The 13,369-nt window shown below is 39.2% G+C and overlaps 2 protein-coding genes and 3 non-coding genes across 5 annotated transcripts; all 5 read left to right on the top strand.

The window, feature by feature from the left end:
• Positions 1–1,111: 1,111 nt before the first annotated feature.
• Positions 1,112–8,100, top strand: rps3 (ribosomal protein S3). Its single transcript, XM_044353589.1, has 7 exons — positions 1,112–1,218; positions 3,147–3,277; positions 3,893–3,986; positions 4,647–4,741; positions 5,663–5,850; positions 7,077–7,280; positions 8,025–8,100. Exons 1-6 carry the CDS (start codon positions 1,189–1,191, stop codon positions 7,274–7,276), a joined length of 738 nt encoding a protein of 245 aa, XP_044209524.1. The 5' UTR covers positions 1,112–1,188; the 3' UTR covers positions 7,277–7,280; positions 8,025–8,100.
• On the top strand, positions 4,283–4,432 carry LOC122984777. Its single transcript, XR_006403990.1, has one exon. It is a non-coding gene; the product is annotated as a small nucleolar RNA SNORD15 (small nucleolar RNA).
• On the top strand, positions 5,230–5,380 carry LOC122984778. The gene has a single exon (XR_006403991.1). It is a non-coding gene; the product is annotated as a small nucleolar RNA SNORD15 (small nucleolar RNA).
• On the top strand, positions 7,569–7,718 carry LOC122984776. Its single transcript, XR_006403989.1, has one exon. It is a non-coding gene; the product is annotated as a small nucleolar RNA SNORD15 (small nucleolar RNA).
• A 1,420-nt stretch (positions 8,101–9,520) lies between the features above and the next one.
• Positions 9,521–13,298, top strand: kctd14 (potassium channel tetramerization domain containing 14). Its single transcript, XM_044353591.1, has 4 exons — positions 9,521–9,665; positions 10,916–11,140; positions 11,315–11,449; positions 12,479–13,298. Exons 1-4 carry the CDS (start codon positions 9,612–9,614, stop codon positions 12,788–12,790), a joined length of 726 nt encoding a protein of 241 aa, XP_044209526.1. The 5' UTR covers positions 9,521–9,611; the 3' UTR covers positions 12,791–13,298.
• Positions 13,299–13,369: the final 71 nt, after the last annotated feature.

Genomic DNA, 13,369 nt, shown 5'->3' on the forward strand with positions numbered 1-13,369 from the left:
CTTCTGTCCCAAAACCAGCTACCACTGGTGGAAGAAATACTCATTAAAAGTATCAACAATGCAATGTAAAAATACTCCACTACAAGTAAAAGCCCTGCATGAAAAATCCTGCTTATGTAAAAGTACATAAGTATTATGAGCTTGATGTAGTTAAAGTATTGCAGTAAAAGTAGTGGTTTGGTCCCTCTGACTGATATATTATTATATATGACATCATTAGATTATTAATAGTGAAGCATCAGTGTTAGAGCAGCATGTTACTGTTGTAGCTGCTGGAGGTGGAGCTAGTTTACACTACTTTATATACAGTTAGCTAGTTTAGTCCAGTGGTTCCCAACCTAGGGGTCGGGGCCCCTCCAAAGGGTCAGCAGATAAATCTGAGGGGTCGTGAGATGATTAATGGGAGAGGAAAGAAGAAAAAACAAAGTTCTGATACACAAATCTGTTTTCAGTTTTTGGACTTTTTCTCTAATCTTTGATTTTTGCTGAAATATTGGATCATTTGAATATTTACTGAAATGAAAGCATGTGAGAAGTTTAGAGAGAAAAATCACTATTTGGTGGAGCTGTTAACAACTCATAGACATGTGAAATGTGACCCTGACTACACACTGCTTTTTGTAAGATGTCAAAAGACAAAAAGGTTGGAAACCACTGGTTTCATCTTTAACGATGTGTTGTATTTTAAAAGCTTGTTATATTATCCATCGTGTCAAATCCTCATCTGAAAAGTAACTAAAGCTGTCAAATAAATGTAGTGGAGTAGAAAGTACAATATTTCCCTCTGAAATGTAGTGGAGTGGAAGTATAAAGTAGCATCACATGGAAATACTCAAATAAAGTACAAGTACCTCAAATTGTACTTAAGTACAGTACTTGAATAATTGTACTTAGTTACTTTCCACCACTGACAGCTGCCATTCAACAGCATTTAAAAGATTATATTTCAGAGTGAAGCAGCCGTTAAGAGTTTACGTCCAGTAAAAACACTTTAAATTTTACTGCTGTTGTTTAAATGGTCAGTTTTCTGCTTGGAGGATCGATAAAGTCATCAAACATGTGTCACTTAAAAGAAAACTACAAATCCCAGTGGTGTTCTGACCAGGAGTTCACCGGAAGTGACACATTCTGGTATAAAAGCATTTCCGCGTCCTCTGAGGGTCCTTTCCTGTCTGCGGCCTATCGAAGATGGCGGTGCAAATCTCCAAGAAGAGGAAGGTTAGCGCTGTTTTATCTGCGTTGTTACTCACACAGAGCGTGTTTCTGGATAAATGGGCCGCTGTCGGTGTGGATAAAACCGTTTAATGTCCGCTCCGGTGTTTGTGGAGGTCGTACTCCGCCGATACGAGGAGGATTGATATAGATGCTACCGGCGGTGCAACATGGCTGAACCAGCCGACATGAGCCGCTAAATATTAGAAAGCGGGTGTTTGTGAGAAAACCTATTAATTTAGACTTAATACGGTGTGAAATATTAGTTGTAACTCCTCGTTTCACGTTAACGCAGTTGGTGTTTGGTCTAATATGTATTAGGAGATGTAAAGTCGAGTTACAGTCAACTGACGTCGTGTTTGCTAGTGCCGGAGAATGAATTCACTTTTAACAGGTTCACAGTTTATTCAAATCTGTCTTAAAACTACAGTCAGGTGTTCATATGTACACTGAAACAGGTTTTCCTCGCTGTAATCATTCCTCCTGTTCACCCTGACCCTTCAAATGTGCTTTCAGTGGAAGTGAAGGGGGCCAAAATTCAGTGTCCACACAGTCATTTAGTCAAATGAGTCAAATCTAGTAGATATCGTTCAACGTTATAGTCTTTTTAGTGCCAAAGTCACTCTTTTTGTTACTATACTTGATGCTAAAAAGACTGTAAATGTGGCAGATGTGCACTTGATATGACTAACTCAGACTGCTGAAGCCTTGTATAAGCTTCACATCAACTTTTAAACGCATTTTTGCAGTAAACCAGGACTGTAGATTTCCTCCATCACTTATGTTGTAAGTGCATTATGGAGGGATCTTATGTTCAGTATGAACAAGAGGAATGATTACAGCAAGAAAAACATGTTCCAGTGTTAACTTCGGCTCCTGATGGTTGTTTTAACTTTAATAAATTGTGAACCTGTCCTTTTACCAACCGCCTGTAACACCTAAAAAATGTGTTTTTGTATGATGGTTTCTGCAAGTAGATTTAAAACCTGCTTCTGTTTGTAGACATAATTCAAATTGGTGTCCACACAGTCATTTTGTGCCAAAATGCATGTTAAAGTTGATGTGAAGTTTATGAGGCTTCAGCAGTCTGAGTTAGTGGATATCTGACACATTTACAGTCTTTAGCATCAGATTCCCTCTTTGTGTTTCCTCGGACAGTGTTTCCCTGTTGAGCTGCAGTGGAAGTATAGAACTGTATAAAAATCTACAATTAAAATGTAAAAATCTAAGTGAGAAGGGCTATTGACTTGTACAAGATATTGATCGAGAATGTACAGAGGTTCACAGTATAAAGTACAGGTTATGTGCAAATGTAAAATCACAAATAATTGCGTTAATGTAACACACTGTTGTTCAATATGATGGGTTCACGGCTGTGCAGACGTTGAGGTTTCTACGTTACTATAACGTGTGGTGTCCATGTTCGGGACAGAGTCCATGTCAGTCAGGTCGGGGGGGAATGTGCTGATCAAAACTCAGGAGAGACTCAGCAGCCACATTTCTGTTCTGTTTAGCATCGTCAGGTTAAACTAACCTCCTTTGCTTCTCCATCAGTCGGGGAAACAACAGATGAGACTTATCTCGGTCTTGAGAAGCTGCAGCGTTTATTAACTGACACTCTGTAGTCTGTACTGTACATTTACTGCCAGATTGACAACTGACTGCGAACCTTTTCCTCCGCTCCACTCACGCTCACCGTCACTTTTCTGCGGCCCTATTATCACTACCTGTAGAGCATCTCTAGAGTTTCTCTCTACAGCCTGCGGCAATCTGAATTAAATTGTTTTTTTTTTATTGAGCATTGAATGAATTAAGCTACTCAGACTCATTCATTGGTTTCTTTTACCTTTATTATTTGTTCATTCCATGTTATGACAGGTTTTGGTTTCCCATGTTGTTCAATCATACTGAAGTCGACTCTGTTGTCTCTCTAGTTCGTCTCAGACGGTATCTTCAAGGCCGAGCTGAACGAGTTTCTGACTCGTGAGCTTGCCGAGGATGGCTACTCCGGTGTGGAGGTGCGTGTGACTCCAACCAGGACCGAGATCATCATCCTGGCCACAAGGTGAGTTTTACATATCAATAAATATGTGTACCAAATAAATCCAGGTTTTTTTCAGGGGCATTTTTATGCTTCCTTTTTTTTTAAATACAAGATTCTGACAGAGACATGATGGGAAGTTAGTGGAAAGTGTATTAATGACATTAAGATGCCAGGGACGTTCTCCAGTGTCTTAACCTTAAAGCTGCAGAGTTATCCAGTAAGGTTGTGTTTGCCAATCATACATGGAGCCCAAAGTCCTGATAGATTACTTGAAATGTGAAGAGTATTTTTGAACTGTTCATCATGTGATGGTAAAATGAAATAGGTGCCACAGTATATTGTGTTGGCATCTGTTAAACATTCAAATTCATGGATCTGTGACTCAAACTGGACTTCCTGTATTGTTTTTCATCTTTTGAATGAAACACACCTCATCTATAAGAGAGATTTTAATCTTCTAGTTTCTATCCAGGCAGTAATGTACCAAGATCATAGCTTAGCTGTGTAATATTCAGAACTGCCACAGGACAAAACTTAAAGAGCATGATGTTGAACTTTCCAGTGGACGCTGTGGACAGATAAATGGTTTTTTTGCACATGATCACAGTGTAACAGTAGATGTTAATCTGTCTTCAGGACCCAGAATGTTCTGGGAGAGAAGGGCCGTAGGATCAGAGAGCTGACCGCTGTGGTCCAGAAGAGGTTCGGCTTCCCTGAGGGCAGCGTCGAGGTAAGCAGACCAGGATGAGTTGCATGAAGAAATTATGCTCACAACAAAAGGAAAAATATGATAATAGTGAGGTTTTTAAAGGATTTCATTGTGCTTGGATGCAGAAACGTTTGACTAATAAATCAAAGTAAAATGGTTAAACACAACAATGAAGGCAACAAACTAGTAAATCTTGTAGTATTTAAATACTGAAGATTCGCATCAGGGTGTAATAAAGTTATTTAAATATTGCCCAGACCAAAGTTGATAGCTGCACAGCAACACCAAACGTGTGACGACAGTATTGATCGTCCTCCCTTCGGTGATGATACGATGACGAGACAGAACAGGACTCAATCTGGTTCTGGCGGTTACTGGTTCAGAGTCACGTTCTGTGGTTCTGCTCCAGTTCCTCAGATCAGCGAGTCCTTTCCACGTGAAGACACAGAGGCATTTGTCTGAGAAGGGTCCAAACAGTCAGGAGTGAACTTAACTTCCAGAAACAGACACAAGATTAAACATCCCTGACAGCAGTTGTGACATTTTTATGTTTTGAAAGCAAATTCATGTATCTGCATTAAATTCAGTGTAAAGAAAACATTTCAGTACTCTTGACTCGATCCTCTCTAACTTGTGGTTTTATATTAGCAGAGTGTTTGAATCGTCTCTCCTCTCTTTCAGCTGTATGCTGAGAAAGTTGCCACTCGTGGTCTGTGCGCCATCGCTCAGGCTGAGTCTCTGCGTTACAAGCTGCTGGGAGGTCTGGCTGTGCGTAGGTAAGCACCGGTTGGATTTATTGTCACCTACAGTAACAAATATTATCAATTCAACATGCGAGCTACTCACTGCAGCTGTTCTTTATCTAAAGATGATGTGTAGCATTTTGACACTAATAAACAGGACTACAACTAACAATTATTTGTCATTATCAATGAATCTGACAATTATTTCCTTGATTAATTATTTAGTCTGTGAAATATCAGATAATAGTGAAAAATTCCTGTAAGCAGCAGGAAGGACTGACTGGTCAGTTTGAGCTGCTGGTGTTTTATTCTCATCATATAAATGAGATGTATTTAATTTGAATTGACACCTGATAAAACAAAAAGAATAAAGTCAGTCATGCAAATAACAGCATCAAGTGTGACGTGTTTCTGCTTAAAGTAAACTCAATGATAGACAGGAGATGTAATATGTTGTGCACAAGTATTTCTGCACAAGTGATACTCTTCAGGGTGACGTGTTGGTTCGGTGGTTTTTGTCCCTTCGGTGATGATACGATGACGAGTCGGAACAGGACTCAGTCTGGTTCTGGTGGTCGCTGGTTCAGGGTCACGTTCTGTGGTTCTGCTCCGGTTCCTCAGACCAGCGAGTCTTTTTCGGTTGAAGACAATCGAGGCATTTGTCTGAGAAGGGTTGAAGCTGTAGACAGTCGACTTTTTAAAATAGTGAAAGGTTATCTAGAGAATTTACCCGTCAGTAAAACGACCAGAACAAGGTGTTTCTGTTTGCTATTAAATTAACTGTAAAAGTACAATTAATGCTCAATTCTACCCAAACTAAAGCTTTAAATTAATACCAGCTTTCACAAAATGTTCTTGAATTTTATAAACTGACAGAACTAAACACATTAACAGCCTGTATCTCCAGTTTTAATTGTTGTGTATTAAGACTACTGTCACCCTCTTGTCTTTCAGGGCTTGCTATGGTGTTCTGAGGTTCATCATGGAGAGCGGCGCCAAGGGCTGTGAGGTCGTTGTGTCCGGTAAGCTGAGGGGTCAGAGGGCCAAGTCCATGAAGTTTGTGGATGGCCTGATGATCCACAGCGGAGACCCCGTCAACTACTACGTCGACACAGCAGTCCGCCACGTCCTGCTAAGGCAGGGTGAGTACAGCAGCTGATTACTGTGTTTGGCTTTTTTCAAGGTTTGCTGCTCGGTCTTTTGACACCTGATGACCTGATTATTGGTACTGAAACCAAATGATACTTTGCAGTCAACAAGTATTTGGAGGAGGACTTGTCTCTCAATTCAATTTCAGTCAGATAAATACCTTTTTTTTTTTTTTAGCCTTCAATAAATGAGCAACACTGTTTCCTTTGCACATTCTAGGCTGAATTGTGAATATTTGCTGGTCATAAAACTGAGTTTTGTTTTCATATTTCTTTGGCAAACACAAAAAGACTGCATCATTACATCTAGATTTTTAGGCCTACATGTGCAACAGTTGAGTAAGAATAATAAGACCTGCAATGGCTTCATCATTATGCATATTTTAAAACATAAATATCATCCCATACAGCTACACTTCTGAGTACAGCACATCCACTTTAATGATTAGTGTAAACTGAGACAACAGAAAGTGAAAGTCTGCTCACTAATCTTTCTGAACTGTTTGACATCAGTCTGATACCAGCAGGTAGAAACAGACCTTTCAGTCAACTTCCACAGCTTCACATCTGATTATAATCACATTAACAAACTTTATTGTTCCCTTCTGTTCCCCTCATAGATGTGATCTCTAAATTCACTACAAGACAGTCAGTCTGCTTAAATCTGCTAACCATCCTGAGTCAGACTAAAACTTCACATCAGTTTACTGGACTGTCATGACTCAAGCCGGCTAATACAGCAGCTATCAGCTACGTTACTTCACTTAAAATAAGCTGTTTGTGCATATTTTAATAACTATTTCCATACATCATGCAACCCTAACTGAGCTACTTAGAACAAGTAACAACTGCCGACACAACAATTAGCACAGATGTCCAGTTTAGTCAGAAAATTGTTTCTTCTTCTTGTTAGTAAATTGTGAAAAAAAACGCCATTCACAATTTTTATAGAGCCCTCTATGATGCCATGAATATGCTTCTCCCCCAAATGACAAGAAAACAAGCAAATCCTCACAATTAAGAAGCTGGAACCACAGAATTTTTTGACATTTTTGCTTAAAAAATAACTGAAACAATTAATCAATTATCAAAATAGTTGCTGATTAATTTTCTTTGAATAGACTAGTCAATAAATCAGCTAATCGTCACAGTGCTGCTCAGTACTCTTTGCTTCATGGCTTTGGGTTCAGCTGGAGCTAAAATGTCTTTGTGATCCTCAGGTGTGCTGGGCATCAAGGTGAAGATCATGCTGCCCTGGGACCCCAGCGGTAAGATCGGCCCCAAGAAGCCCCTGCCCGACCACGTCAGCATCGTGGAGCCCAAGGAGGAGACCCTGCCCACCACACCCATGTCTGAGCAGAAGGGGGCCAAGCCAGAGGTGCCCGTCATGCCCCAGGGAGCACCAGTACCCACCGCATAAGAGGGTAAGAGACCGCAGGGTCCCGTCACCGCGACAACCTGAACTCATTACTTCTTTTAATGGATGTAAACACTGAAGTAATCGCTCTCATATGATAACAGACACCACAAAATGTTGAATATATTTTAATAATAACAAATTGAGCCAATCAGCTGCTTCCATGCAGGTTAATAACTGTTATAACTGAAGCTCTTAGTGTTTTTGTCACAATGGTAGTGATTTAATCAGAAACTGGCCTCCGTTGTAACGAGCGTGAGGGTGACGTGTCGGTTCGGTGGCTCAGTTTTCGTTCCTTCGGTGATGATACGATGACGAGTCGGAACAGGACTCAGTCTGGTTCTGGTGGTCGCTGGTTCAGAGTCACGTTCTGTGGTTCTGCTCCGGTTCCTCAGACCAGCGAGTCTTTTTCGGTTGAAGACATCGAGGCATTTGTCTGAGAAGGGTTGAAGCTGTAGACAAACACTGTTAAATATTAAATAATAACACACCAACAAACTGACCAGAGCAGGCGGTTTGTTTGCAATGGGAACTAAATATTGAAGCCAAATTCTGCCCAAAGTAAAGCTTGATATTAATACCTGCTTTCTCATAGATTGATCAGTTAGTTGTTTGGTCTGTAAAACGTCAGAAAATGGTGAAAAATATCGATCACTGAATGCTCTTTGGTTTGGTGTTTTTGTTCAGTGTCTGTTAATTGATGCACAAATGTTTAAGCTGTTTTTTAATTGATTATTTTCTCTCTTTTCAGGTTTTCATCGTTTCACCAGATGGAAGCAAGACCCTGTGTTTTTTGTGTACAAAAACAATAAAATCTGGAAAATACACTTTATCATGTCGTTGTCACTTTGTTCACAATGTCTTGAAAACCTGGAAAAGTGAGAGAATTACAAGAGAAGTCAAGAAAATAACAAAAATGTTAAATTGAATACACAATAAATAAACAAAACGCAACAGAAAAAAGCTCAAATGTGACTGTGGAAGTGATGCAGTTCATTCAGACATGTCATCCTTCAGGTTTTATCACAAGTCGTGTAGAGTTCATTCATAAAAATGATCCAGTAAGTTGTTAAATGTAGTGAGTTTAACTGTACGTGTCTCCTTTTTGTGTGTGTGTGTTTTTTTTTAAGTGAAATTCTGCCTGCAGCAGTTCAGTTAGCTGTTTGTGTGCAGAACATGTTTGTATTATTTGCTGCATCCATTCACAGTTAAGTTCTTTATTCTAATAACTTTAGGAGTTTTGTGATCTGACTCTCAAATTATTATACCTTAAGTCACATGAAGGTGCAGCAGTGAGGAATTAAAGGACAAGTTCACAATTTATACAACTTTCTTAAACCAGCAGTCAGGTGTCCATATGAACAGTGGAAGAGGTTTTCCTCGCTGTAATCATTCCTCCTGCTCATACTAGATATTAAAAAGATCCTTCAAATGTGCTTTCAATGTAAGTGATGGAGGCCAAAATCTGCATTGTGTCCACACAGTCATTTAAAAGTTGATGTGAAGCTTATATGAAGCTACAGCAGTCGGAGTTAGTCATATCAAGTAGATATCTTTCAACATTACAGTCTTTTTAGTGCCAAAGTCCCTCTTTTTGTTACTATACTTCCACCACAGCTCAACAGGGAAACACTGTCCGAGGAAACACAAAGAGGGAATTTTTAATGTTAAATGTTGAAAGATATCTACTTGATTTGAGTCATTTGGACGCTGAAGCTTCATATCAGCTTCAGATAAACATGTTAAATACATTTTTGCACAGAAGGAGGACTGTGGATTTTGTCCCCCATCACATTATGAAGGGATCTTCTAATGGTCAGTATGAACAGGAGGAATGATTACAGCAAGAAAAACAGGTTTCAATGTTCATTTGGGCTCCTGACTGTTGTTTTATTCTTCTACATAATTTGCTTTGAAGGAGCTTTTTAAGAGAGCTCAAAGCTGTAAAGAGGTCTCACTCTGCTTTATTTCCTGGTACCACAAATGCAATATATGCAGAAGACTACAAATTGCTTTCAGGGATTAAAATACCAATCAATCAAAAATATAGTTTGAATTATTTTATGATGAAGAAATGCGGTGATGTGTAACTATATATAAATACTGTATATACATACAATATCATAATACTACAACAGTAACAGGGAATGGTCAAAATTCAGAGAATTCAAATAAAAATCTCTATCTAATCACTCAGGAATGAGAGACATTAAATATTTATTACTAAGAGTGACTCATCTTGTCAACACCTGTACACCACGTCCGGGTTAGGCCACGCCCCCCGAGCGGCTACCTGCCGAGCAGCTGAGCTCACACCTGGACAGACACCGAAGACACGATGAGTCTACCGGACTACAAATCATCTGAAAAACAGTCTTCACCCGCCATTCCGGTAAGACAAACACACTTTTAACGTGATAATTAAGATGTTTAGTGAATCTGTGCGAGTTAAACTGAACTTCCCACCTGCGCAGTGACTCAACAGGTGGATGGAGGCGCGCGCAGGCATGAGCCCATTATTCACTGCAGCTATTTCCAACTTCTTTATATTTTTGCAAAGTTTAAGATCTGAGAGAGTTTGTTGCTCGTTTACAGCTGTTTTTACCGCCGCGTTGTTCCACGAAACTGAAATCCAACTCCGAGGAATCTGCAGAGTTGAGAGACAGAAGAAAAAATGTCTCGGTTGGAGGAATATTAACCCTTTAACTGTAACGTTTTCATATAAAAGGAGGGATGCACACGGATATAACAGCTAAATTTGATTTTTTATAGTACAAAATGTTGTTTATGATCCTGGTTTGATGGATAAATGAGACAAAAGAATCAAATGATTCAAGATAACCCCAGTTAGACTGTATGTACACACCAGAGAGGTTGTTTAAGTGCCTTTAAGTTGCTGGGTGAGTATTTATCAGCCTGTTATGATCATATGAACAAAGCTTATCCAAAAACTACAACATTAATGATGGTAAAGATGAATGTTGTCTTTGTTTATAGACTATTTCTTGTTACAAAATCCCCTAATGTGACTTTACAGATTAGTTTATTATTCATTATGTATTTCCCACTTTTTCAAAAAAGTGTGTTAAGTTTTCAACAACACGTGAAAAGATGCAAAACTCTGCACATATCTTTAATGACTCTAACATGACTGATCAAGTCCTGCCGTCACTGCTGGTCTGTACCTGTTTCAGGAATAACTTGCATCAGTGATTCTCTAAAAGACAGTCGGTGAAGGCATGTGGTCTTATCAACCTGAGCGAGCTGACGCCCTTCCTGTAGCCACTAAACACACACGGTGTACAGTATGTGTTTGAGTAACTGACGTACCGGTTCATTTTTCTGTCATTGAGTGCAAGAACGGATTGCTTTTCCTGCCAATCAATCCATCGTATCACATGTAGCACATCACAAGTTCCCAGAGCCCAAAGCTTCATCTTCTGATTCCTCACTAAGTCTGATCAGCATCAAAATTAAACCCAAATATCTATTTTTTAGTCTGTTGATTTTCTCAAATAATTGTTAATTAATTCGTTTTTTGGTCCATCTTGTTTTGGAAAATAGTTCATAAAGTGTTAAAACAAATATGAGGATAAAGTTAAAGGATAAACGTTGATTTAAATTCATTATCTTTCCCTCCAGCGCACTCCTGTTGTGCAGTTAAATGTCGGAGGTCACGTCTTCAGCACCTCTCTGAGCACGCTGAGGAAACACCCGGACTCCAAGCTGGCCGAGCTGTTCGTCGGGCGGCCGAAACTATGCACCGACGCTGAGGGATACTACTTCATCGACAGGGACGGTTCGCACTTTGGAGCCGTTCTGGAGTTCCTGAGATCAGACCGGCTGCCCGCTGAGAACATCCCGGAGGTTTGAGTCCTTGTGTTTCAATTACAAGTAATCAGATTGATGCAGGATCAGTGTAAAGCTGTTAAAAAAACACTCATTTGTCTTTATATATCAATAAAGGACTCCATGATTTCTTTAGAGAGGCTCGTTGAAACAGAACTTCAGAATCATGTTTTGTGTTTTTTTTTCCTGCAGGTTCATAAGGAAGCGATCCACTACAACATCAAACCACTGATCAAACGTTTAGAGGAAACTCCTTGCCTGTTCGGGGAGCTCGTGGGAAGGCAGCAGTTCCTCTCCAGAGTCCCGCACTACAAAGAAAACATCGAGGTCAGATACACTCAGCAATGCAGTGACGAAAATTTCCAGAACACTATGAATTGTTCATTGTTAAAAGATCAGGCTGGTCATCTTCTTTATTTTTCTAACTGCAAACAAATCTCATGTTTGGAGCCTAACCAACGATGAACTGATTTACTAACAAGTCTTGTGTGTGTGTGTGTGTGTGTGTGTGTGTGTGTGTGTGTGTGTGTGTGTGTGTGTGTGTGTGTGTGTGTGTGTGTGTATCTGTATCCTCTGTGCTGCAGACCTCCGTTGTCGTCCAAAAACTATTAAAAACACTCAAAATACCAATTAAATGTGTCAGGAACAAAGACAAAATGAAAGCACGACATAACCCTCTAATATTATTAAACTGTCCACACAAGTGATGTTTTTCTGTGTTTAATGACACTGAAGTTGCCACTTAATGAAAACTTTTTTAAAGATTAAAGATTATCTGTTGATTAGAGCTACAACTAACAATTATTTCATCATCAATTAATCCATCGACTGTTTTCTCGATTAATCGATTAGTTTAGTTAGTTGGTCTTAGTTTTCTCAGTCCAAAATACCATAATATTCAGTTTTCAGAGTATATTCAGAGCAATATATGACATAAAAAGAGGAAAAAAGTCACAAATTTTGCCAGAAAAAATCACCTAAATCAATTATGAAAATAATTACCTGTTACATTTCTGTTGATCAACTAATCAATTCATTGTTTCAGCTCCAGACACAGTTTTTCTAAGGCTGCATGTGTTTGAAAATGATGAAAAAAAAGTCAAAAAATGTTTCTCATAACCTAAAATTCAACCGAAAATGTCTCGTTTTGTCCTGACCAACAGTCCACAACTCAAAAATATTCAGTTTACTGTCAAAAAGGAATAAACACACCAAAAATATCAACATTTAAGAAGCTGGAACCAGAGAATTTTAACATTTATTCTTTAAAAATGATGAGTAATCGATTATCAAAACAGTTGGCGATTTAATTTTCCATCGTGTGACTAATCGACAATCATTTCACTTTTCTTCCAGGTGCTGATTCGTATCGCCAGAGCAGAGGCCATCGCCGCCCGGCACTCCACCATCATGATCTGCGTACTGCGGACGGAGGAGGATCTGGGTTTCTACGACAACGCCATCAACAGCCTGGAGGCGGATAAGGAATCGGTGGTGACGTTCGGACCCTGGAAAGCTGTCCCGTCCGTCAAAGACCTGCTGGACTGTATCAGGATGGACATTGAGAGTCAGGGCTACAGGGTGAGTGTCGAGCCTCACGTCATGGAGAAGAGCTTCATGTCCAGGAGCTACAACTACTTCTACAAACTCATATTCACCTGGTGGTGAAGACAGTGATGCTGTTGTGTTTTTATTCAGAGCAGAAGTGGAAACTTTTTCTTAAAAACTGTGTTTTTGATCAATGAGATTTGTCAAAAGACCAAGTTTCTGCAGTTTATTCCAAAACATTTTGTAAAGTAATACCTCTATGTTTGAACACTAGCCATGTTGGACACAAGGGGTCAGTAAACATAATGAATTTCAGTTTCACTCTCTGAAGTATTCATATGTGCTCCTTGCTTTCTTAAAACAAACACTTGTAGCTTATAATTATTTTTAGGTGCTCATAGATACGTATATTGTTTCATATCTTGTGTAGTGTCAGTGGAGACACATCTTACTGCTGCTAAACTGTAATAAAAAAAATTAAAAAAACAATTAACCAGTTACAAATATTTTCTTTTCACTCAAGTTTAGAAGAAGGTTGTTTAACCAGGTACATTTTTGTTTTTTTACTGTTTATCATTCTGCTGATATTTCCCTCGTTCGGTCAATAAAAGGTCAGAAATAAGCAAAAAGAAATGCTGGTTACAATTTCCCAAAGTCATGTCTTCAGATGTCTTGTTTTGTCTGAGCAGCAGTCTAAAA

The sequence above is a fragment of the Thunnus albacares genome, chromosome 6, assembly GCF_914725855.1.
Source record: "Thunnus albacares chromosome 6, fThuAlb1.1, whole genome shotgun sequence".
Classification (NCBI taxonomy): domain Eukaryota; kingdom Metazoa; phylum Chordata; class Actinopteri; order Scombriformes; family Scombridae; genus Thunnus; species Thunnus albacares.